The 26,995-nt window shown below is 39.7% G+C and overlaps 1 protein-coding gene across 1 annotated transcript in view; it reads right to left on the bottom strand.

The window, feature by feature from the left end:
• zbtb10 (zinc finger and BTB domain containing 10) overlaps nucleotides 1-26,995 on the bottom strand; it is a 63,275-nt gene that overhangs the window by 12,642 nt on the left and 23,638 nt on the right. Inside the window, exons 2-3 of the mRNA XM_052022940.1 lie at nucleotides 13,640-14,612; nucleotides 1,760-1,828 (exon numbers count right to left, since the gene is read on the bottom strand). Of these exons, the coding sequence (XP_051878900.1) occupies nucleotides 1,760-1,828; nucleotides 13,640-14,612 (1,042 nt within the window). The remainder of the gene's footprint in view (nucleotides 1-1,759; nucleotides 1,829-13,639; nucleotides 14,613-26,995) is intronic.

The raw sequence follows: 26,995 nt of genomic DNA, 5'->3' as shown, positions 1-26,995 counted from the left end.
GCCCTCCTTATGCAGCAGTGAGCAGAAAACTAAGGTATAGCATAGATCAGCAGCAGCAGTCTAGAATGATCGAGACTAGGAAACCAAAAGTGACCATGACCTTGACTCCAACTGTGAGGGCACTCCAGGCATGTGAGAGCGCTTGTATTAGAATTCACAAGAGGTTGCAGATCCCAAAGAGGCTTGTAGTGTGAAGGATAGCCTGCATTGAGTGTCCCTCAGTGAAGTTTAAGTCCCTGTAAACTGCAAGGTGGATAAGGGAATCAGTACTTCCAATCCCTTGCTACGTGATCCCTCAAGCTGCTATGATCCCTCTGATACCATTATTTCATTAAACAAGGTTAGGTGTAGTCAAAGTACGCAAAAGGAATAAACTTTGAGTGTAGAAAGGTCAATGAAAATGTAGGAAGGCTCAGTCTTGCATCAACAGTGTATAAAATTAAGCAAAGGCTACTTGTGCTTTTTGCCTTGCTGTCCAGTTCTTTTTGCTACTCCCTTTGTCTGCCATCATTTCCTCTTTGTGCAGCTATAAAGAGATACTACACACTGCTTGCATTGGACTCCATTCTCTAGTTTTTCTTCTGGACAGAAGACAGTAGGCACAAAATGTAAATAGCAAGTCAGGGTGGGAGTGTGGAACAAATCACCCGAATACTCATCTCAAGAATGATGATAGCTGGGAACCCAAGTGAAGGACTGGCAGTATCAAAGACAAAATATAGAAAATAGCCTAGGTAAAAAGAGCAGATTTCTCCTTAAACATCTATTGTTTCTGCTCTAATCCACAACCTGTTTATTATTAGTCTTCAGTACAAAAATTCAACCAACTGTTTTAAAAAAAAGTTTCACATATGAGATAAAATAGATCATGTCACTCATGTTTTGTAAGTATAGCACTATTCTACAGATTAAGAAACCTGTGTAAACATGTCTTTTTGTTAAAACTGACATTATTAGAATTTATTGGCATGTGCTTAACACATTTTCATAACTTAATTTTTTAAAAAAATCCAGGGCAAAATTACAATGTGTCATAAACTACGATGGTTATTGGCTTCAGATTACATACACAAACTGGCAATCAGGGAATACTGAGGACACTGTATTTGCTCAATATTCAGCAGAGATGTGGAGTCAGAGATTAGATCAAGACCATGACAATATAACAGGTTATGACTTATAGACCTAAAAGCTACATCAGGTTTGTAATCAGAACTGCCTCTTACTTGTTTCACTCATCAATATGCAACATAGTACCAATCTTGTCTAACTGATGTTTCAGAAATTCACTAATTCTTTTGAAAAGAAATCTTAAGTTTTAAAATATTCCAGTTTAGCTGTTTAAATGGTAATGGCAGATCTTGGAAACTGATATACTACACTCTGGATGACCCAATTAAGCTTCAGCTCTGGCATACCTTTGAACAGAAAACAATTAAACCCAGTATTTTAGGATGGCTGTTCCCCTCTCCTCCCCCCCCCCCCCCCAACTTAAACTTTTATTACAGGTATAAAAATAATTCATCGACTGTATTTAAAAAAAAATTAATAACAATTCTAGTTTGTTTTAAACACCGGAATTCTATTTATTAAAGTTTGTATTACATCTTGCAAAGTGAAATGGGAAAAAAATAGTGCAGATTTATGGAGAGGAAATATATTCCTATCACGTCATTTTATTGTACATTTTATGTACATGCTGCTTCTTTGCTTTGTGCTATACAATATTTCTCCAAATTTTACTTGAAGAAATACTTACCATTTAGCCATGTTTCTCTATTTTGCGCTTCTTGTAACAGTCCAAATCTGAATTGATCCGAGGTTCCAGCTGGAAGGGAATAAGTATATCAGTAATATTTTGTTTTATGGCTCCTTGTCCTAATGAAAGTATTGATTAATCCAAGGCATATTACTCCACAGGAACCCATCAGGATTTTACCCAAATGGCCATGATTCACAAGAACCTAATGAATGCATAAAGGCCATTGACAAAGAAACACATCACCACAGAGCCCAAATCTATCGTCTATCCACATATCCAAAGTTAGCCTGTGTTCAGAAACAGCATTCGGAATGTTATTCCATTCTCTATTCCAATTAATACCCACAGGTTCGGGTAACTTTGCACAAATCATAGGTAAATTTAAGTTGCATAACTGATTTGATCTAACCTTCTACAAAATGAAGGTGGCTGCCAAATGCACTGACGCAAGATTGCATGCTTATTTTTACAGTTCAGTTCTTTTAATATGAGCATTTCAAAGATGGGTCTGGCACTAATTGTACAAATTTAAACTAGGCAAAAAATAATGCCTTGTGACATTGTAAAGATTGGGAAAATAATAACTTTCTTAATAAATCTTATAGTGTTCCCTGATATGGTTGAATTCTCTGACATAAACTTTAAATTCAATGAAAATATTACTCTCTTCTAACTTTTAAGTTACTGTGCGATGCAATTTTAACAAGTCACCAATTAGAATTATTTTCAGAGTCACACTTTCCTATGTGACATTTTGGTGGCTTGATTGTAGAAATAATGCTTTGTTTTTTTTAAATGTTTTCCCATGACAATCACCCTAACCACTTCCAGCTTCCCAACCCAACTGTCTCATTTTAGCTACAAATGTCCAAATCCATCCTCCTCCTCCATCCTCCAGGTTGAAGGCCTTTCACATGGCACAAACCATCTTTCTCCTGGCTAACCTCCTGCGAATCACCTTCAGCTTAACTCACTTCCTCCATCACATCCATTTGGACAATGCCATCTTCACACCACCGCTTCCACTATATGCCCTGTTCCTCAAATGTGCCCATTCCATTTCACGTACTTCTGTTCTCCACCTCCAGAACTAAAATGGGGTTTCCCTTGTCATTGCTTTCAGCCTCATCAACCATCACATTCAAGGGATCATCCCTCCCCCTTTCCCACACCACCATGATGTCACTACCAGGGGCATTTCCCTTCTCCTACCCTTTTAACAATCCTCCAAGACAGTCTATTCATTCTTCATCTGCACCAACACTTACTTTTCTAAGCAAGCAAATAACCTGGATGGTGGGAACACAGTAGCCGAAAACAGTAGATGTTGCATCTTCTGCAGTTGCCCAAAAGGGTTTTTGTGCAGAAGAAGAATGAATAGACTGACCTGGAGAGATGTTGAAAAGGGGAGGAGAGAGAAATTGTTCCTGGCTGTGCTATCACAGTAGTGTGGGACATTGGGAAGGATGATCCACTGAATGTGATGCCAGTGAGGTAGAATACTGCTGCAAAGCCAATCTCAGCAAGACCTTCTGTTTTAGAGATCTCCGATGCCTGAACAGTGGTGGGTAGCTCTAGCTTTGGCACTAGTGACTATGGTTGATAGGCACAAGGCTTTGTGCTCCACTTTAAAGGGCCCTGCACTTTCTGCCACTGAAGAAGTGCCACCTGGGACCAAGGCTGGACCTGGGTGTGTTGGGGAGAAGAATAGGCTGGCAACTGGGGGTCAGTGTTGGAGCCATGTTGATAAACAAGTGGCTAGGGGAATGCGATCGGTGTGCTGCAACAAAGCTCAGCGCTAGGTGAAAATGTTGGTGCGAGAGGGAGTGGTCTGCTGGTGAGCAAGGTCATGGCTGGGTAGGAGGAGTAGAGATTAGAAGGGTGTGTAGGAACTGAGGAGGGCTGGGCTTCATGGCTTCAATTGGTTGGGAGTGAGGATTCTAGGCCCTGGTTTCCAATTCAGTGGATGAGGTGGTTTGGACAGTTGGGGCAAAGGTCAAGCTTGAACCAAGCTTGGGGGTCAGGGTGTAGTCCAAACATATGTATGAAACTTATCTCAAAGGCACCCCATTCCAACAACACTGCGAAGACCCGCTTGTCCCAGGAGTGCCCAATATTGCAGCGATCGAGATGATGAGGTCTAAGTTACCCTGCAATGCTCTGTATGAAGTGAATCTGGGGAATGATATTGTGCGTGTGGATGATGCAGAAATGGCATCAAGCGGGGCAAGAGAGCTCATGGCTGGAAGAGACCCAAACTTTCAGAGTGATTTGATTCGAACCAAAACAATAGTTACAGGTTCTTTTGCTTCCATCACATCTGTTTGGCCAATGCCATCTTCACACCAGCACTTCCAATATCTGCCCTTTTCCTCAAATGTCATTTCTGAACAGATATATAGCTTCAGAATAAAATCAGTACTACTTCTCTACATTTCTAGGACACTTTCTCCTGTGCTCCAACCGACTTGGAATAAAGACCAACATATCAGATGGATTCCAATTTGCTTGTGTGTAAACTTTTGTGTATCTCCTGGATCAGCACAGCAAGATAGTTCTCTCCCTTGACATTTACAGGTTAAGAGTGTTTAAAAGTGCTCTGTTTTCCCGTGCTTTTAAGGAAGGCACAGCTAGCCTCATAGTGCTAGAGACTTTGGGTACCATCTGTGTGTGGAGTTTGTATATTCTCCCTTTGGTTTTCCTACAGGTGCTCTGGTTTCTTCCCATATACCAAAGTTGTGCAGGTTGGTAGGTTAATTGGCTATCGTAAATTGCCCCAAGTGTGTAGGTGAGTTGTAGAATATGGGGGGAGTGATGGGGAGAAGAAAAAAATGGGATTAACGTAGGATTAGTGTGAATTGATGGTTGGCTGAAGAGACTGTTTCTGTGCTGTATCTCCCTCTGACTCTAACAGCACCTCATCTTCCAAATGGGTACATTACAGCCTTCCATTTTCAACATTAGAATACAACAATTTCAGATGAGCAGTTTCAGCATTTTTATTCCAAATTTCCAGCATTCATTCCAAACCTTTTTGGTAACCAAAAAACACTGTCCATTTTCATCTCCTCTAGGCTTTAATACCTCAGTTCCTGCACACATTACGCTGTCAAATATCAAAATAATATTTCAAACTGTTGACTACAGAAGGCACTAGTAACCAATTTTATCTAAAGTAACAGAAGAAATATACAAGTACCACATAATTTATACTGGTTTCTTTTAACATTATCCATAGGGTGTCTGATTACCTGACACAATTTACAAAATTTGCTAGAAAATGCTACACTGATGCTACAGGTCAAGACAAGTTGATTAACATACAATATTTTGAGCTTGGATAATTTCTAGGTTTCCTTATTCTAAACAGTTTTTCTCAAGAACTCATTGAAAGAAAGGGGACAGCAATCACACTGTAATTATAACAATTTGAATGATGCATCTGTATTGTTTGCAAAGAGAATATTTAGTCACCTTAATGGAATAAGCTTTTTAAACTCCAAGGAAGCTTAATCATGTGTAATTGAATATGCAAATCAGAGATGAGGAAAGACCCAGAGATTGCTTTTTATATATAAACAATTTCATCGCAGTGCAATGATCTTAACCAGCTAACATTAACTATAAAAATTTTTGTTAGAGTTTATCAAGGACGAAACTACATTGTTGAGCTCAACTAAGCAACAGGATGGAAAGAATTTTTTTTATATATGTGTGGATGATCTTTTTTAAAAAAATGCCATCGATATAATTATGCTTAGAGTAACCAATTTAACACTAACATTTATCACATTGAATCAAATTATTTTGAAACCTGCTGGAAGACTAAAATTGAAGCAAAATATTTTGATGCTCCAAGCTATTAAAGGCTATGGACTATGGCAGTTAGGTAAAATAAAAATGAGGATAGCTAAAAGTTGATTAGGTCATGAATGAGGCATTGGTCTGAGAAGTCGATGGTCTTAAATTTAGGGGATAATCCTATGAATTGTCAGTCATTCTGAAGTACAAGCCTCTCAGAGAGGCAATACAGCTGGCCTTGGTAAACCGTTTTCTTGAGAAGTGGAGGCACATGTAATCAATCCTACAAAACTTTCTGCTGAATGTAATGCTTCATGCAACCTGTCAAATGCGAATCTGAAATAATTAACCTGTCTGGATAATATCCATATTACACAAGAACCAACACATCTGAGCCAGTGTTAGTATAGAAAAATATATGCGCAAGAATTTTGTAAGCAGATCTCAATGAATGATACTCAGTACAGAGCTATATCCTCCAAATGGAAAATGGCTAATCATTATCTTGATCTATTCTTTAATTTGGGTAGAGGGAAGGGAAAGGAGCAAACAGATTGAAAGTTTGCTTAAATCAAAAAAGATTATCTTTTAAATAATGGTTCTCTGAAGATGCACAGCACATGGTATAGAAAACAGCATTTGGATCAAGAGGACCCCAAATTCTCAGGCTTATAATAAAATTCAAACACTACAATTGATTATAAATAATATTCCTTGATTAAATGGCAGACCATTTCTCTTTCCAGTGGTCCCTGTGGACTGAGGATCAATTTACTTAGCATGCTCCTTCTGTAAAGGATACCAACTTGGACAAGGTAATGAACCACCAAGAAAAATTGGTGTTGAGGTGGAAGCAAAATTCCAGCAAAGGATTGTAGAGCAAAGGAGTGCTTTTAAAAAAAAAATCTAAGAATTAAGATAATTATATTTCATCTTAAAACAAAAGGAAACTTTGAGCATTAGGAAGTCATGAAGGACAGAGATCAATCAAAACTGAGGAGAACCAAAGGAAGCTGCAAGAATAATAAACCAAAGCAGAATAAAATGTTTAAAAAGAGGACAGAACACAATAGGAAAGTAAATTCAAAGGATGGCAAAATGAATTTAAATTCATTTAATCTGCAGGAAATACAGTAACGAAAATAAATTCTAAGGATGGTAAAAACAATTATTGAGAGAGACTGGAGCACAAAGAAGATAATCAAAGAGAGGAGGATGAAGTGACAAACATGATGAATAAAACTAAGATTTTAGATCAGAGAGAACCATGGTTTGAAACGATATATTCTACAATTACGAAGGAAATCAGGATGCAACTGCAAAATCCCCGGAAATATTATTCAGAGCTACAGTGAGTGATGAATGCCAGAGAACTGGACAATGGACTAGAAGGGAGTTGGTTGAATGTAGAACAAAATTATAGTTTTTTTTAAAGAATAAAAATGAAAACAAAAAAGGTAGTGTGGATCTCCACATGGTAATTCTGCAAAATTATCCTCAATTTGCTGAGTTTACAGATGTGCCATGGAGTCAGAGTACTACAGCACAGAAACAGGCCCTTCGGCCAACTTAGTCCATGCCGACCTGATCTCCTGCCTAGTCCCATCTACCTGCACCTGGATCATATTCTTCCAAACTCCTCCCATCTATGTACCTATCCAAACTTCTCTTAAATGTTACAATAGAAATAGAAACTGCAGGAAATGATCAACTTGTCAGGCAGCATGCAAGGAGAGTGAAATGGAGCTTATATTTTAGATAGATGACCTTTCATCAGAAGGAAGTTAGAAATCAAACTTGTTTTCTTGTTGGGAAAAAGAAGGGGTAGAGAGAATAAAGGGAACGCAAGTGATAGGATGTGAATCAAGATAGACTGAATGATGCAAGTGGCAGTGGTGCCAGAGGTTAACAGCAGCTACTCTATAGGAGTAAATAGGACATAAGGAAAAAAAACTGAGAAGCAAAACACTGCAACTTCTAAAAATCAGAAATGCAATGGAATGCAAGAAACACTTGCCAGGTCAGGCATCTATGGAGAGAGGAAGAAGTGGAGTTCATGTTACATCAGAACTGGCTCGTTCTGATGCAAGCAGGAAAGGCTGGTTATCTGAAATTGCTAAATTCAGTGTTGAGTCTTAAGGAATATCATGGGTCAATAGAGGAGATGCTGTTCCCTGGGCAGGACTTAACTGGAACACAAAGTATAGAATGGGAGTGGGATAGAGAATTAAAAGACAACTGGAAGCTTATTTTCACCCTTGCAGACTTGTTCTACACAGCAATTAGCTAATCTGCTTTTGGTTTCTCCATTATAGAGAACACATTGTCAGCCTGCATGCCGTACACTAAATTAGAGGAAGAAGTGAATTGTTGCTTCTTTGGATAGAATATTTGGGTCCCTGGGCGATGAGAAGGAAAGAGGTAAAAGGGAAGAAGGCATCTCCTACGACTACTATCTCCAGAAGATCCACCATCCCCTCAACTTTCAGCATTCTGAAGGGACTTTTCCTCTGATTTCCTGGTTCATGCTCATCTCCATCAACATCCACTTCTCCTCAATGCCCTTTCCATGCAACACAGGAAATGCAACACTGCCCTTTTACCTCTTCCCTTCTCAATAATCAGTGACCCAAACACTTCTTATAGGTTCACTTTTACTTCTTCCAATTCGGGGCTCACCATTGTAGTCTCCTCCAAGCTGGTGAAACCATGCACAGGTTAGGGATTAGTTTGCAAAACACCTTCATTCAGTTCATAGGTGTTACTGTGAGCTGCTAGTTGTCTGACATCTTCATTCCAAACATAATCTTACACTGTTCCAAATAAAGGTACAATGTAAACTTGAGAAAAACCATTTCATCTTCTGACTAGGCACATTACAGATCTCAGAACTGAATGAATTCAACAATCTTAGACAATGACCTTTTCCAGGTTATATCAGAAATGGCTAATTCTGATGAAAGGTCATCAACCTGTATCGTTGATTTCATATTTCTCTCCACAGATGCTGCCTGACCATCTGAGTATTTCCCATATTGTCTTTCATTTTGGGTTTAAAGCAACTGTAGTGTTTTGTATCTCATGTTCCTGAGTGCTCCCCACATCTCCTTCATTCATCTTCTATTTACATTTCCACCAGACAGATCGGCTACAATTAACAAGATTTCAGCACCTTCCTTCAGCTGGCATTACTGCTAATTGTTATTCAGTCTCCAACCTACCACAAACTTAACTTATGTTCCTCACATTCTTTGCCCTTTCCTGCAACTTAAAACAAGTTTGATTTCTAACTTCTCCAAGTTTTGATCAAAGGTCATTGACGTGAAATGTGGTTTCTTTCACCATATGTGCTGCCCAACCCATTATTTCTAGCAGTTTCTATTTTTATTTCAAATTTCCAGCATCAGTGGTTAATAATGGCATGTGGACAAATGCAGTAATGTTGTGTAAATTGACTTTGAAGAGATTTTGCAAAGCTATCATACTGCAAATAATAGAAGATTGAATGGGACATAACAGAGAAACAAAATTATGTACCTGTTAGTCTAATATAATCAATGTAATGATTGAATACATTGAAAATTTTCAGCTGACCAAAGAAAATTGGGATTGGTAGAGTGGATAATGTCTGATGTACTTTTTCCTTGAACATTAATAGATAAAAGATGCATTTTGGTATTTATATGGATTTCCAGGAAGTAATCAATAATGTCCCCAACTTTAGACTAGTTAACTAGAGTTAAAGCACAAGAAACTGAAGGCAAATAGCAGAATACTTCCTGAATAATGAGGAGCACTTGTGGGCCAATTACATGGATTGTATTTTATACCTGTCCAAGAGATTCAAATAAAAAAAATACTAATGGAATGCTGGTCATTTTTGTAGAGGTCTAGAATACAGGAATATAAGTTATGCTGCCCATATACATAACCTCCTCCCACTACTTGATTACAGCACACTCAATACTGTGCAATTCTCCTTATTACAATTTGGGAAGGATATATTGGCCTTGGAAGCTGCTGCAGTGCGAATTTACATGAATTATGCCAGGATTCCAAAGGTTCAGTTATGAAGGGAGCTCACTGAAGGTTGTATTGCCTGGAATTTTGAAAAGGGAGGTTTGGTCAGGGCTTTAAGATTACCAAGTTTATCTTATTCCAATGTTGGAAAATATAGGGCTAGGAATTTTGCCTAAAAATTACAGCCAGTGCTTTCAGAAGCAAAATACTTTTATCTGCAAAGCTTGGAACTAACAAACTGTTATTAATGCTGGGTCAATTGTTAATTTTTAAGTCTGACATTCACAGATTTCTGAAACCAAGGTATCAAGGAAATGAAATTAAACTGGGAATATTGATAAATCACAGACAAGCAAAGATCTTACTGAATGAAGGAGGTATGATGCTTGAATGGCCTACTCCTGTTCTTAAATATGGGACCTCTAGTTTGAATAGACAGAAAAAAAAGTGTAGGAGTTAAGGGTGAATTTTTCCAAAAGTGTTACCTCAAAGAATTCAGTTAAAGAGCTACTTTTAGTCACTGTACCAATATCAATGATTTAGATACAGATCCTTGGTGTAGTGCTAATATTTGCATGCAATCCCCCCAAGACACAATTTTTTTTAAACAACTATAAAGAGCGTTTTTTTTATATACAAGTGGATAATGGCTCAAAATGTCACAGGAATTCATAAGATGATAATACATAGGAGCAAAAATAAGTCATTTGGCCCATTGAGTCTGCTCTGCCACTCAATCATGGCCAAATTTTTTCCAACCCCATTCTCCCACCTTTTCCCTGTACCCCTTAACCCCATTACCAATCAAGAACCTATCAATTTCTGCCTTAAATACACCCAATGACTCCACACCCCTTTGTGTCAACAAAGTCCACAGATTGACCACCTTCTGGCTGAACAAATTCCTCCTCCTCTCAGTTTTAAAGGGACATCCCTTTATTCTGAGGCTGTGCCCTTGGATCCTAGACTCTCCTACTAATGGAAACATCCTCTCTGCATCCACTCTATCCTGGCCTTTCAGCATCCGGTAGGTGATCTCCCTTCATCCTTCTGAACTCCCATCGAGTACTGGCCCAGAGACATCAAACACTCTTTATATGTTAAACCTTTAATTCCTGGGGTGATTCTTGTGAACCTCCTCTGGACCTTCTCCAAGGCCAGCACATCTTTCCTTAGATACGGGACCCAACATTGCTCACAATATTCTAAATGCGGTCTAACCAATGCCTTATAAAGCCTCAGCAGTACATCCTTGCTTTTATAGGACATAGAACAGTACAGCACAGGAACCGGCCCTTTAGCCTACGATATTGTGCCAAACTAATTAAACTAATAATTGCCTCACTAAACTAATCCCTTCTGCTACACAATGTCCATATCCCTCCATTCTCTGCATATTCATGTGCCTATCTAAGAGCCTCTTAAATGCCTCTATTGTATTTGCCTCCACTACCACCCCTGGCAACACATTCTAGGCACCCATCACTTTCTGTGTAAAAAAAATTGCCCCACACACTCGTTTGTACTTACGCCCCCCCACCTTAAATGCATGCCCTCCAGTATTAGACAGTTCGGCCATGGGGAAAAAAATCTACCAGCTGTCTACTCTATGTCCTTCATAATCTTATAAACTTCTATCAGGTCTCTCCTCAGGTTCTGCCACTCCAGAGAAAACAACCCAAGTCTGTCCACCCTCTGCTGAAAGTACATATCCTCTAATCCAGGCAGCCTCTCTAAAGCCTCCACATCCTCTCTCTAATGGGGCAACTAGAATTGAATGCAGCTTGACAAGAGTTCTATAAAGCTGCAACATAACTTCCTGACTCTTGAACTCAGTTCTTCAACTAATAACGGTCTTTACCACCCTACCGACCTGTGCAGCCACTTTCAGATAGCTATGAACTTGGACCCCAAGATCCCTCTGTACATCAAAACTGTTCAGGGTCTTGCCACCAACAGTGTACTTTACATTTGATCTCCCAAAGTGCAACACCTCACATTTAGCCAGATTAAACTCTATCTGCCAGTTCTCCACCCATATCTGCAATTTATCTATATCCCGCTGTATCCTTTGGCAATCTTCTACACTATCCACAATGCCACAAATCTTTGTATTGTCTGTGAACTTACTAACCCACCCATCCACATCATTTATATACATCACAAACAGCAGAGGTCCCAGTACGGATCCCTGCGGAACACCACTAGTCATGGATCTCCAGCTATAGTATGTCCCATCAACCACTACCCTGTCTTCTATCGACAAGCCAACTGTGAATCAAAACGGCCAAGTCACCGTGGATCCATGCATCTTAATCTTCTGGATGAGCCTACCATGAAGGACCTTGTCAAACGCCTTACTAAAATCCATGTAGACAATATCCACAGCTCTACCTTCATCAATCACCTTCATCACCTCCTCAAAAAACTTTTATCAAGTCATTGAGACACGACTTGCCCCACACAAAGCCATGCTGACTGTCCCTAATTAGGCCATGATTTTCCAAATGCTCATAAATCCTATCCCTAAGAACCTGCTACGAAAGCTACCACTGACGTGAGACTCACTGGTTTATAGTTTCCAGGGTTATCCCTATTTCCCATCTTGAACAAAAAAACATTAGCTACTTGCCAGTCCTCTGGGACCTCAGCTGTGGCTAGAGAGGACACAAAGATCTTGGTCAATGCCGTAAGCAATATCATCCCTTGTCTCTCTCAATAACCAGGGGTACATCCCAACAGGCCCTGGGAACATCTCCACCTAATGTTCTTTAAGGTACCCAAAACTACCTCTTTCATTATCTCAAAATGCTCTAGCACATTCCACACTGATCTCACTATTCTCCACGTCCTTCCCCTTGGTAAATACCAATGCCAGGTACAATACAACGCCCACATCCTCCGCCTCCAAGCACATGTACCCTTTTTTATCCTTGAGTGGTCCTAACCCTCTCCCTAGTTATCCTCTTGATCTATGGAATCCCTTGGAATTCTCTTTAAACCTACATGCCAAGGACTTTTTATGGCCCCACTTGGCTCTCCTATGTTCTAGTCTTCTCAAAATGAATGTTAACATTGCATTTGCCTTCCTCACTACTAACTCAACCTGCATGTTAACCTTAAGGCGACCCTGAACTAGGATTCCCAAGTCCTCTATACCTCCAATTTCTGAATTCTCTCCCTATTTAGAAAATAGTCTATTCTTCCTCTATTCCTGCAAACTTGGCCACAATGGCATCAGTTCCTTCATCCAGATCATTAATGTACAAAGTGAAAAGTTGCAGTTCTAACACAGACCCCTGCGGAACTTCACTAGTCACTGGCAGCCATCCTGGAAAGGACCCCTTCAGCCCCACTCTCTGACTTCTGCCAGTCAATCTTCTATCCATGCAAGTACCTTGCCTCTAACACCATGGGCTCTTATTTTGTTTAGCAGCCTCGTGTCTAAGGCACCTTATCAAAGACCTTCTGAAAATCCAAGTAAATTACATCCACCGACTCAAATAACATTAACATCCACTGTAACAAAACAATCTGAGGCAAGATGTTAGGGAGGCAGAAGTTCAGATTGACTGGCCTCTTAGAAAATGCAACAAACTTCATCCAGATGATGTAAGAATTTTGCATTAATGTAACACCAACAATTTCAGGAGGTACCAAAGCATGTTATATTCAATTACAGTTTTTTTTAAAAAAAGTATAATCACCATTGTAATGTAGAAAATGCTGCAGCACAACACAGCAATGTTACAATGATCAAATAATCAGTTTACTTTGATGCTGATAAATAATAAGGACACTGGGGATAAACACGAATCTTAAGTTAACACAACCTAGATGACTTCTCTGAGCATTGCATTCACTCAGTGCTGCACTGAAGTGCAAACTAGATATGTGCTCAAGCCTTGAGGTACAATCTTCTAACTTATAGAAGGAGACACAAAAGACTACAGATGCTAGAACCTGGAGCAAAAAACTTATAAATGCTTTGTTAACATCACTGTTATGTGCACACAAATGTATGATATTCACAAAACTGACATATAACAATAGTACCTGAGAAGGGGTCAACAGGAATTTCCTGTAATCCATCCTCGGAGAATGCCATGGGAGGTTGCATCATTAAGTTTTCTCCAGCTCCATCTTCAACTTTTGGTGCAACATTGTATACGATTCTCCTGGTAATGTGGTTTTTCCTTCGTCCACTTCGTGGTACTGCTTGTTGCAACATTAATTTTCCCAAACTTCCCCAAGAAAAAGCAGGACTTTGATCTTGAGGTAGCCCCATCTGCAGATCTTTTCCACTATAATCTGCAAAATTTTCTTGACTCCAGGTTGCATCATTAAGCTGGTAGCTGTCATCCTGGTGCATTACTGAACCCACATCTAAACCATAGCCCTCCATTTCATACTTTGGTCTTTCTTCATGCAGGCCTCCTGTGGCACAATTATTCACTGTACTTGTAGATTTGACCACCCAAGGACTGCTAGGCTCGTGTTTTAACATAGCTACTGTATTGTCTCGATGGGAGGGGTTGGATGTTTTTACTTTCTCATACTGCACTATTATTTTATCTGCTGCATTAGATTTTGTACTGATGTTTAGGGCTTCCTTAATAAAACCACGGCAAGCCTGAACAATGTCAGTCATTTGCAGATAGCTTGCTACAGACATAACTTCAATGACATTTTGGCTGGTTAAAACCAAATGACCAGAGTACATGAAATCAAGAATGACTGTGAAACCTTGTACAGCAACAACATCGAGGTGAGTTACTGTAACTTGGTCACAACTCTCATTCGGAGTATAGCAATAGAGTGTCTTAAAGTAACGGCTACCTGCAACTAATATGTTCTTATGGGCTTTGAAAACCTGACCCTTCACCACAATGTTGACATCACACAGAATTCCTTGCTGCCGCTGTTCATTCAATTCTTGAAGCAGTTGATAGCAATAGGAAATTTCATTTCGATCACTTTTGTATTCACTGTACAACCCATCTGTTGATCTAGATGTAATTGCAGACTCCTGGAAAAAAAACAAATCATACTGGATTTTAAACAATTCAAAGCAAATTGCATGCCCTATAAATCTTCTGAAGAATTCTTTCTTCTGACTCTAATAAAGGGAGAAAGATTGATAGAGAATAACATATGCTTGCATTTTTAACTAGATTGTTCACACTATTGGATGGAATAAATTGAATCAAAAATGTGCTGGAAATCAAACTAATTCGTATCACAAATGTGCAAATCAGTCTATTTACCAAACACAATATTAGACTACTAATGTAAAAATGATTTAGACCCAAGTCATTATCTATGAAAATAATTAAGATATCAGACTAACGAGGACCCTTTTGTTATAAGCCAGTTATTCACTACATTAATTTTGCCTCCATTCAGACTCAGCCCCCAGAAATGATAGCCACTGGAATAATCACTTACAACAATTTTCTGCTACCTTGCTTTGGTGTTGCAACACAATGGATAAGGGAAATGACTTAGGATTATCACACTTTATGAAAAAGTATAATGGGATAAAATTTATTATGTAGCAAATCAAAGACATGGAATAGGAAGAAGAAAGCAATGTGAATAAAAAATGCCCATTTGGATAATAATGCACTCTGTTTTTGAATACCTTAAAGTGATTATTCCTTTTCATTCCATTTGCTTTTTCAAGGTAATTGCACATCCTTAGTCTCTACCTCTCCTTACACAACCATAATTCCCTCAAAAGCATACTTGCATGTAACAGAAATGGACAAATCCAGTATGTGCAATAAATCCAATATGTAGACAGGGTGGTGAAAAGGGCATTTAGCATACTGGCCTTCATTGAGTATAGGAGTTGGGACAGTATGTTGCAGTTGTACAAGTCATTGGTAAGGCCGCACTTGGAGTACCATGTACAGTTTTGGTCATCCTATTATAGGAAAGATGTGGTTAAACTGGTAAGAGTGCAGAGAAGATTTATGAGGATGTTGCCAGGACTAGAGGGCCTGAGTTATAGGGAGAGGTTGGCCAGGGTAGGTCTTTATTCCTTAGAACATGAGAAAGAGTGGTGACCTTATAGAATTGTTTAAAATTAGAGAAAAAGCATGAATTTGGAAACGTACAGAAAATGCTAGAAATATTTGTCAGGCTGTATCTGTAGTAGCAAAAAAGAGTTAAAATGTTTTTAGTCAATGGCTTTTCATCAGAACTGCTTTTCGGTAGACACAAAATGGAAGGAATATGGGGAGGGGAGGGATGTTAAAAAGAAAAAGTGAAGGTGGTAGGAGAGATTCAATAATAAAAAGTTGATAGAATAAGCTGAAGGGGATAGCAGCAGACAAATCAAGAAATAAAGGTCAAGACAGTTAGAGGTATGGGTGTGAAGTGCTGAATCATTTCAAACTTCCATTTGAATGTAAAACCACTGCTCCCATTTTTCCCCAGATGGCAGTGGTTGATAATGATTGGGACATGCTTGTCCCATATTTCAAGACCTTGTTTCTTTACTTATCCCATTAGCATCCTCAATTACTTTGCACCATCTGTACCATTTAAACTCTTCTATCTTCCACATATTCGCTTTTGCATTTTCCTCCTTTACCCCACCTGTATACCAACTTAAAACCTATTAAATAGAACAGAACAGGCCCTTCGCCCCACAACGTTGTGCCGACATAGCTAATTCCTCCTATCTACAGAATGCCCATATCCCTCCATTTTCCTCTCATTCATGTGCGCATCCAAGTCCCTCTTAAAAGCACCTAATGAATTTGCCTCCACCACCCTACCAGGCAACACATTCCAGGCATCCACCACTGAGTAAAAAACTTACCCCTTGCGCCTCTCCTGAACCTACCCCCCCTCACCTTAAATGCATGCCAGGTATTGGATCGCTCAATAATGGGAGAAAGATATTGCTTGTCATCTATCTATGCCCCTCATAATTTTTATACACTTCCAACAGATCACCCCTCAGCCTCCGCTGCTCCAGAGAAGAGTCCAAGTTTGTCCAGCCTCCCCGATAGCTCATGCCCTCTAATCCAGGCAGCATCCTAGTAAACCTCCTCTGAACCATAGAACCATACAGCACAAAACAGGCCCTTTGGCCCACCATGTTGTGCCATCCATCAAACCACCCTCACACTATCTAACCCTTTCCTCCCGCATATCCCTCTATCTCACATTCCTCCATATGCCTATCCAACAAACTCTTGAACCTGTCCAATGTATCTGCCTCCACCACCACCCCAGGCAGTGCATTCCATGCACCAATCACTCTCTGGGTGAAAAACCTCCCCCTGACATCTCCCCTGAACCTCCCACCCATAACCTTAAAGCCATGCCCACTTGTCTTGAGCATTGGTGCCCTGGGAAGGAGGCGCTGACCGTCTACTCTATCTATTCCTCTCAATATTTTATATACCTCTATCATGTCTCCTCTCCTCATCCTCCTTTCCAGTGAATAAAGCCCTAGCACCTTAAGCCTTTCCTCATATTCCATACGCTCTAATCCAGGCAGCATCCTGGTAAATCTCCTCTGCACCCTCTCCAACGCCTCCACATCCTTCCTATAATGCGGCGACCAGAACTGAACACAGTACTCTAAGTGTGGTCTAACTAGAGTTTTGTAAAGCTGCATCATCACTTCGCTGCTCTTAAACTCAATCCCACGACTTATGAAAGCTAACATCCCATAGGCCTTCTTAACTGCTCTATCCACCTGTGAGGCAACTTTCAGTGAACTGTGAATACGAATCCCCAGATCCCTCTGCTCCTCTACACTGCCAAGTACCTTGCCATTTACCTTGTACTCTGCCCTGGAGTTTGTCCTTCCAAAGTGTACCACCTCACACTTCTCCGGCTTGAACTCCATCTGCTGCTTGTCAGCCCAGCTCTGCATCCTATCAATATCCCTCTGTAAGCTCCGACAGCCCTCCGCACTATCCACGACACCGCTGATCTTAATGTCGTTCGCAAACTTACTAACCCAGCCTTCCACCCCCTCATCTAAGTCATCTATAAATATCACAAAAAGTAGAGGTCCCAGAATCGATCCCTGCGGGACACCACTAGTCACTGCCCTCCAATCCGAGGGCACTCCCTCCACCACAACCCTCTGCTTTCTACAGGCAAGCCAATTCCTAATCCACACAGCCAAGCTTCCCTGGATCCCTTGGCCTCTGACCTTCTGAAGAAGCCTACCATGAGGAACCTTATCAAACGCCTTACTAAAATCCATATAGACCACATCCACCGCACTACCCTCATCAATCTTCCTCGTCACCTCCTCAAAGAACTCTATCAGGCTTGTGAGGCAAGATCTTCCCTTCACAAAGTCATGCTGGCTGTCCCTAATCAGTAGGTGTTCACAGAACCTATCCCTTAGAATCCTTTCTAAGGGCTTACCCACCACAGACGTGAGACCCACCACAGACGTGAGACCCACCTGTCTGTAATTCCCTGGACTATCCCTACTACCTTTTTTGAACAAGGGGACAACATTCGCCACCCTCCAATCCTCCGGCACCATCCCCGTGGACAACGAGGACTCAAAGATCCTTACCAGCGGTTCAACAATCTCCTCCCTCGCCTCTCGAAGCAGCCTGGGGAATATCCCGTCAGGCCCCGGAGATTTATCTGTCTTGATATTATTTAACAACTTCAACACATCCTCTCTCTTGATATCTACAACCTCGAGAACATTACCCTTACCAGCACTCCCTTCCGCGTCATCAAGACCCCTCTCCTTGGTGAATACCGAAGAGAAGTATTCATTGAGAACTTCTCCCACTTCCGCCGCCTCCAGGCACATTCTCCCACCTTTGTCTTTAATCGGACCTACCTTTACCCTAGCCATCCTCCTACCCTTCACATACGCGAAAAAGGCCTTGGGATTTTCCTTAACCCTACTAGCCAACACCTTTTCATGTCCCCTTCTAGCTCTCCTCAGCCCTTTCTGAAGTTCCTTCCTCGCTACTCTATATTCCTCACGGGCCCTGTCTGAACCTTGCTGCTCATACCTTATGTATGCTACCTTCTTCTCCCTAACTAGTCGTTCCACCTCTCTCGTCACCCACGGTTCCTTCACCGCCTCACCGGGACATATTTATCCCTAACATCCTGCATAAGATCCCTGAACATCGACCACATCTCCATAGTACATTTCCCTTCAAAAAGGACATCCCAATTTACACTCCCAAGTTCTCTCCTTATAGCCTCATAGTTCGCCCTTCCCCAATTAAATATCTTCTTGCCCTCTCTGCACCTGTCCCTGTCCATGACAATTTTAAAGGTTATGGAGCAATGGTCACTGTCCCCCAAATGCTCACCCACCAATAGACCTTTCACCTGTCCCGGTTCATTTCCTAAAACTAGATCCAGCATGGCATTCCCTCTAGTCGGCCTGTCGACATACTGCGTCAGGAATCCCTCCTGGACACATTTAACAAATTCCGTCCCATCTAAACCTTTGGCACTAAGCAGGTTCCAGTCTATATTTGGGAAGTTGAAGTCTCCCATTATAACAACACTGTTATTTTTGCTTCTCTCCAAACACTGCCTGCCAATCTGCTCTTCTATATCTCTACTGCTACCGGGGGGGCCTATAGAATACTCCTACTAGAGTAACTGCTCCTTTCTTGTTCCTTACTTCCACCCATACGGACTCTGGAGATGATCCTTCTACAACATCCATCCTTTCCGCAGCCGTAACAGTGTCCCTGACTAGTATCGCCACACCTCCTCCTCTTTTCCCCCCTTCCCTATCCCTCTTAAAACACCAAAAACCAGGAATATTCAATATCCACTCCTGCCCTGACGTCAGCCACGTCTCAGTAATAGCCACAATATCATAGTCCCCCATACTTATCTAAGCCCTCAGTTCTTGCATTTAAGTAAACACACTTCAGTCCATCTACCTTACTACTTTTATAGCCTGTATTCTGCTTCTCCTTCCCCAAAGCCTCTCTACCTGTTTGATCTAACTTTTCCCCATCCCCTTCTTCCTCTGACCTACTCCTCCGGTTCCCTTCCCCCTCACAAACTAGTTTAAATCCTCCCGAACCACCCTAGCAAACCTAGCCGCAAGGATATTGGCCCCCTTCTGGTTCGGGTGTAACCAGTCCTCTCTGTACATGTCCCACCTTCCTGAGAAGAGATCCCAATGATCCAGAAATCTAAAACCCTCACTCCTGCACCAACTTCTCAGCCACGCATTTATCTGCCACCTCCTCCTGTTCCTGCCTCACTATCGCATGGCACTGGCAGCAATCCCGAGATTGCTACCCTGGAGGTCCTGTTCCTCAGTCTTCTGCCTAGCTCCCTGAACTTGCTCTTCAGGACCTCATCCCTCTCTAAAGCCTTGACATCCTTCCTGTAGTGAGGTGACCAGAATCGTATGCAATACTCTAAATGCGGCCCGGCCAGAGTTCTATAGAGATGCATCATAACTTCTTGACTCCTACACTCAATACCTCAATTAATGAAAGCAAGCATTCCATAAGCCTTCTTAACTGCCCTATCTACAAGCGTAGCTACTTTCAATAAGCCATGGACTTGCACCCCAATGTCTCTCTGCTCTTCAACACTGTTAAGGGTCTTGCCCTTAAGAGTGTACTGCCTCTTGACATTAGTCCTACTAAGGTGTAACACCTCACATTTATCCGGGTTAAACTCCATCTGCCATTTCTCTGCCCACATCTGCAACGGATCTATATCACGCTGTCCGCATCGCCAGTCTTCTACTCTATTCACAACTCCACCAATCTTGGTATCGTCTGCAAACTTGCTAACTTACCCATCAACATACTCATCCAGGTCATTCATGTACCTTGCACTTTTTCCCCATTTTCTCTCCATGGATACTGCCTGACCTGCTGAGTATCTCCAACAATTTCAATTTGCGTTATACTCTAGATCCTCATCATCCACAAGATATAGTGGTATAGATTTCCTACAGATAACAAAGAACTTGTTCTACTAACACTGTCTTCCTTGTACCCAATGGCACCAAATAAACATAAATATACTATATAATCTAAAATCATCAACACACATTAACAAACATTAAGTTGTTCAAATATCTACAAGGAAGTGACATTAGCTAATAAACTATTTTCTAATTTAATTTACAAACTGATTTTTTTTAAAAATCAAAGTCTGCTCTCTCAGAAGTGCACAGCAGGAAGTCACTTGACACAAATGGTCTAGATACAAATCACTATTTTTTTTATGGACAATGATTGGTTCCTCAATATGTATATAGATATTTTTGTTCAAAAAATTGAGAGCTGCTTGGGGCAGACAGTGTGAATGTGCAGATCCTCAAATAGTCAAGGGCAGAGTTTATTACCAGCATCCACAAATTTTCTGTTTAAAACAATTAAGTGGGGAAGTAATTTAATTCATTCTATACTTTTATACTAATTTTGCAAGGCTTCAATTTAACTGGAAAATAAAGGAAATGCTGTCTAGAAGAATTATAATAAAAATAAAACAAAACTTCTGAATGGATCAAGATTAATGACTTTGTTGGAAAATTACTAAATAACAATAATTTATTGGTTCTAATTACTGAGGACAAAATTAGTCTAAACACTGAACTTTTCACAATGATGCTCATACTCTGCTTATGATCATTTGATTGAATCAGGCTGGTTGTTCATCATGTCCAAAACAACCTGGAGATTAGCAGCAAGTGCAATCAACCTCATGCTGTGCCGTGGGATACACTATTGAGCACAATAGGTTGGAGAGTGCAACTTACAAATAGGGACCTTTAATTTGAATGGGGTCACCCATCCAACGGAAAAGGGTTAAGATTTTTACTCCCTCCACTCCCCTTCTCCACAACTTAAAACATGCTCGTTTCCTCACTTTTCCAGTTCTGATGAAGGGTCACTGATCTAAAATATTAACTTTGTTTCTCACTCCACAGATATTGCCTGACCTGTTAAGTATTTCCAGCACTTTATTTGTATTACAGTATTAACAAATCTCTTCTCCAGCAGAATACAAGAAGTCGCAGGGGTAGAAATATATTTTATAAACAATGTCAAGACCATGATTCAGACACATATGTTTGGAGATTTTTTTCATGCTAACAGAATTTTCCCTTTATGATACTATTTTAAAAACCTTTGATAAACATGGCATGCATTTACATTGCCATAATGATCAGTAATAGAAGAGATCAAAAACATTTTGGTCATCTCTCTTTGCCTCCCTGGACACATACACCATGACTCCAATCTGAAAATTTTAAATTATGATATTAAGATTTCAAGAAATGTGCAGCTCTCATCAGCAAACATACATTGACAAAGTTTGGTTGCATCAAGGATAACCTTTATAATTTTAAAATACTACCAACATTTTTAGCCACAGGCAACAAATCATAAACTACCATAATATAAAAAGAATCAATCTGTCCCATCATATCCGTGCCAGCTCTTGGAAAACTATTTGATAATACTACTCTTCCACCTATGCCAAATCATCCTACAAACTTTTCTCCTTCATGTACTTATAAAATTCCCTTCTTTAAAAAGTTACTGAACTTACTTCTGCCACTCTTACACAGATACTTTAAATTAGATACTTTATTATTGCATAAAAATTCATCTTGCCTAGTTTCTTTGCCATTTATCTTAAATATGCATGTGCTGCTATCCAAGAATTCTGTCCCAGAAATTTTCTTAATTACTCAAATAAGTTCAAAATTGCAAAAAAAAATTCTGAAATAAAATGCTGTGAGGATAATCAATGATCAACTATTATATAAATGAATTATGGATCTAGCTCAAGGGGACGTTCTAATGTAAAACAAATTGCGAGAGAGCGAGAGAGAGAACCACTGTAAGAGAGAGAATTGTCATCCAAAAGCAAAGAACACCATTAAATGCCATTGTTTTTTTACTATTTGACAGAAACATGATCATATCACGTGACAAAACCTGGGTTCCTACAAATGAAAGGATGAAGTTCAGTCTTTTCACCTCCTCTGCTGTTTTGAGTACACACAAGATGCAGAGAGTTGTGGACACAACTCAGCACATCACAGAAACCAGCCTCCCCTCCATGGACTCGGTATATACTTCTCACTGCCTCAGAAACACAGCCAACATAATCAAAGACCCTATCCACCCCAGACATTCTCTCTTCTCCCCCTTCCCAATGGGTAGAATATACAAAAGCCTGAAAGCACATACCACCAGGCTCAAGGACAGTTTCTATCCCACTGTTATAAGACTATTGAACGGTCCCCTAGTATGATAAAATGGACTCTTGACCTCACAATCTACCTCGTTATGACCTTGCACCTATTGTCTACTTGCACTGCACTCTCTGTAATTGTAATACTATATTCTGCATTCTGTTATTGCTTTTCCCTCGTACTACCTTGATGTACTGATGTGATGAAATGATCTGGTGGACGGCATGCAAAACAAGTTTTTCACAATTATTGGTGACAATAATAAACCAATTTGCTTACTCACAAGTTCCATTTCTATGTTTACAAGGACCAGGCTGACCTGGTTTCAAACGAATCACCATCCATTCAGGTATCTAATTTACTAAAAATTGATTTGAGGCTGCCTTTTTTGTAAAATTACCACATCATTTAAAATCTTAGCTCTCAAATCTGATGAAAGAGGAGTTTTAAATTTCACTTTCTAATGGTAAGAAATTATTCATTTGAGAAACAGATTAACTAGAAGGAAATTTTTAAAGCTTAAAATAATTGGATATTATAATTACCTTAAACTACACTTGTTTCATTTTTCTATTTCACACCCCATATTATTTTGATGTTCTTCTGTACTTAATTTATGAATCTCCTGTTAAAAATCTCCAAAAAAGAATATAGGGAAACAAAGCAGTGAGAGAGAGGCAGGGAGATGAGAACAGAATTGGTTTTACCATGGAAAACATGCATCGTTAAAATAACAGCTTTAATTTTGCATGAAAATTTTTTAAAACCTGCAGATGCTGGAAATCTAAAATAAAAGCAGAAAGTGCCAGAAGTACTCAAATCAGGCGACATCTGTGGGAAGAGAAACAGAGCTAACTTTTCAGGTTGAACACCCTGAGTCAAAAGTGGGAAGGAGACAAACAAAGCTTGTTAATCCGCTAGGGTGCGGGGAGGAAGATATCGTCCCTGATAGGGTAAAACCGGGATGATCATGCAGTTAAACTGTAAACAAGGTTATCTGGTCAATGAGTGAAAGGAAGCATTTAGAGTGAGAACATAGACAAAAGAAATGTACGAGTTATGAAATGCAGGAGTTACAAAATGCAGAGCAGGAAGACGTGCTCAAGCAGACCTCATTGTAACAGTGAAGGAGGCCTCCGACCAGTAAGTCAGAGTAGGAGTGCAACGGAGAAATAAAGTGGCAGGCAATGGGAAGCTCAGGGTCACCCCTGTGGACTGAATGCAGAGAAGTGGAAGAAAGGGGAAAGAGTAGTGCATTCCAATAGAATTGAACAACTCAGTGGGCCGAAGGCCCTGTTATCCTGTTCTATAACTATGACTGTAACTATCTGAAGTGTTTACTTGCACAGATTTACCATCATTGACAAACAACTAGTATAGATATGAAAATGGTATTAGTGAATTATTGTCTTCTGCTTCAAGTATTCAATCGTCAAAGTCCTGAAAATACAGGGGTTGAAAAGAATAAGAGCTGCGGGAAAAACATTACATAACATCACAGTTACAGCTGTCCTTTTAAACACAAAGCAAACTCACTGGCATTGAAGTCACAATACAGACCAGTAGGGTAGTTCACAAATCACTGATTTCAGCACAATCTATATGCAATATAGTACTCATTTCCACATTACTTGCACTCAAAATCCTGCTAAAATTCCTTTGCATATTGCCAACATAATGACTGCCACAAACCAATAAAATCAGAAAAGGCTTTAAAATCCAATTTAAAAATCGCTTTCAACAAATACCTTAATACATTTAAGAGTGGTGATTCAGTACAGCTTGCAATAAGAGCTGAAAAAGGGGTTAATTCACAAAACAATAAGCATTTTGAAACCACTATTTCAATCACCAATGAGTAATTAGATTTTCAACATTTGTAAAAATGACAAAAGTAACTTTTTTGTTCAATTATCCTACAGTAACAAGTTTCTATTATAGTACACCTTTAATAACCTTTCAAAAGATGAAAACTGGCATCTTTGCCCTCAAATGTTTTGATGTCTGCAACCTCCTTGAAGGTCTGCAAACAAGTGTATTAGAATCATAGTGATGTACAGCACAGAAACAGGCCCTTTTGGCCCTCCTCATACATTCCGACCATGATGCCTATCCATGCTAATCCCATTTGCTTGCATTAGGCCTGTAACTCTCTACACTTTTCCTATCCAATTACTTTTTAAACACTGTAATTGTAGCTGCCTCTACCAAAACCTCTGGCAGCTTGGTCCAGATATTCACCACCCTCTGTGTGAAAAACTTACCCCTCAGATCTCTTTCAAATTTCTCCCATCTCACTTTAAACCTGTGCCCTCTAGTTCTAGACTCCCCTGCTCTGGGAATTAGTTTGACTCCAATGTAGTTAATCAATTTGAATGCTCTGAGTCTGCTTTAAGCACAGTGCTTTTAAAACTCAAACTACATTTAAAAACTTCTTTAATGCCTCACTTTGCTGTGCTTACTGGAGGGAGTCTGCTGAAAATTCAGTGCGAATCTCTTAAAAAAAAACTTCTAGGTTTAAAAGGTGAATCTTCAAAATAATGCAAAATTGAAAAACACTGCTACTAAATTTAATTTTTCAAAGCTTAAAGTAAAACTTACTTCTAAATAAACAGCTTACAATTACAGAACTTCACATTTGGCATATATTGGAGAATAACTTTTTAGCCAGTGATTAACAAGTTTCTTTGAGTTCAGATACTCACGTCCATATATTTTGTCAAGTAGTTTGACTGAATTGCAGAACAAAATCAAGAAAAACAAAATTGCCAAACGAGCACTTCCAGCACAGAGCTACACATTGTTTGTAAGGAATGGAAGTACATTGATTACTTAAAACACTGGCTAATACACAAGGCGGATAACATGCAGTCACTAATGCATTACTTGCAGTAACAATTTTTGGCTAGGTTACCTGGACAAGAGCAATAACCACAATCATTTTTATAGGTTAAAATCAATAGCATTGAGCCTACACAAATTTTTGCAATTATAGACTGTTAAACTACAACATTTCAGAACCATCAAATTATATGAAGCTTGAAATATTGTTGTTAGACATCAAAAACAATGCCTGTACTTGTATGGTATCAGATTAAACACATATTATACTGGCAACATGATGGTAACCAGATACTAAATTTTACATATACAAAATGAAATGAAAAGCTGAACTACTTTTGTTCACTTCGATTCTAGGTCTTAGACAAAGCTGAGATCCATCCCATGACAAAACAAGTAATCTGAATGATAAACTCAAGTACAATGGCGTATGCCCAGACATAATTTGTAGCACATATTCTGCAATGTGGCACTCAATCACATGGATAACGAAACTCCTACTCTTCAGCTTTGACTGTGGTAAAAGGTGTGATTGATTTAATGATCTTCAAATATTCTGAATGGCAAAGTAACCTTCATTTTTTCCTCTCAGTATTCATAGCAAAAATCAACTCAGTCTAGCACAACCAAAACCAGATTTTTACTTTGAAATCAGATTACTACAGTAGTTTAAATTTGATCTTGCTTAAAATTGCTTGTTCTCAATGGAGAAGAAACGACAAGTATTACAAAAGTCATTGCTATAGATTTGCTTGTATTCAGATGCATGACAAATGTCTAAAATCACGAAAGGCATGAATCTTTTGGCTAGCTGCCAAAAGTCATTGAACTTTTTGACAGATGATAGGGACACCACAAAGGTCAGTCATGATATATAGTTCTGGTGTGAAGAGGCCAATCCGTGATTCCCATGGCAAGTACATATTCACTTCTGGCTTGTGTTCTCTGACTATACTCAATAGTGACCACACCAGCTTTGATTCTCAAGCACCTCCAGAAATGACACTTACAGATATTTATTTTAGCTAGCAAGCGGGATGTCGGACTCCTACAGGCCTGAGTTCATTCCATCAATGAGGCAAAGCTTTAATCTTCTACTGCATTGAGGCCAGTCCTTCAGTTCCCAGTAGAACATTGCCTCAGATACGTCCCAACAAGCAAAGCCTGCTAGCATCCAACTATCTGCGAGCATTTCAGACTAACAGCCAAGGAATTACTCATATATCACTCTTAAGTCACATCAAATACCCTACCAAGACAGCAAAGATGCAAGCTATTCACCTCTTGCTTTGCATACGTAACCAAACTTTCGCAACTGTAAAGTGCTAACAGCACAAAATCGATAGATTGAAACCTTG

Source organism: Pristis pectinata, chromosome 9 (genome assembly GCF_009764475.1).
Source record: "Pristis pectinata isolate sPriPec2 chromosome 9, sPriPec2.1.pri, whole genome shotgun sequence".
Taxonomy (NCBI): domain Eukaryota; kingdom Metazoa; phylum Chordata; class Chondrichthyes; order Rhinopristiformes; family Pristidae; genus Pristis; species Pristis pectinata.
This window is presented reverse-complemented; position numbering and strand designations above follow the sequence as displayed.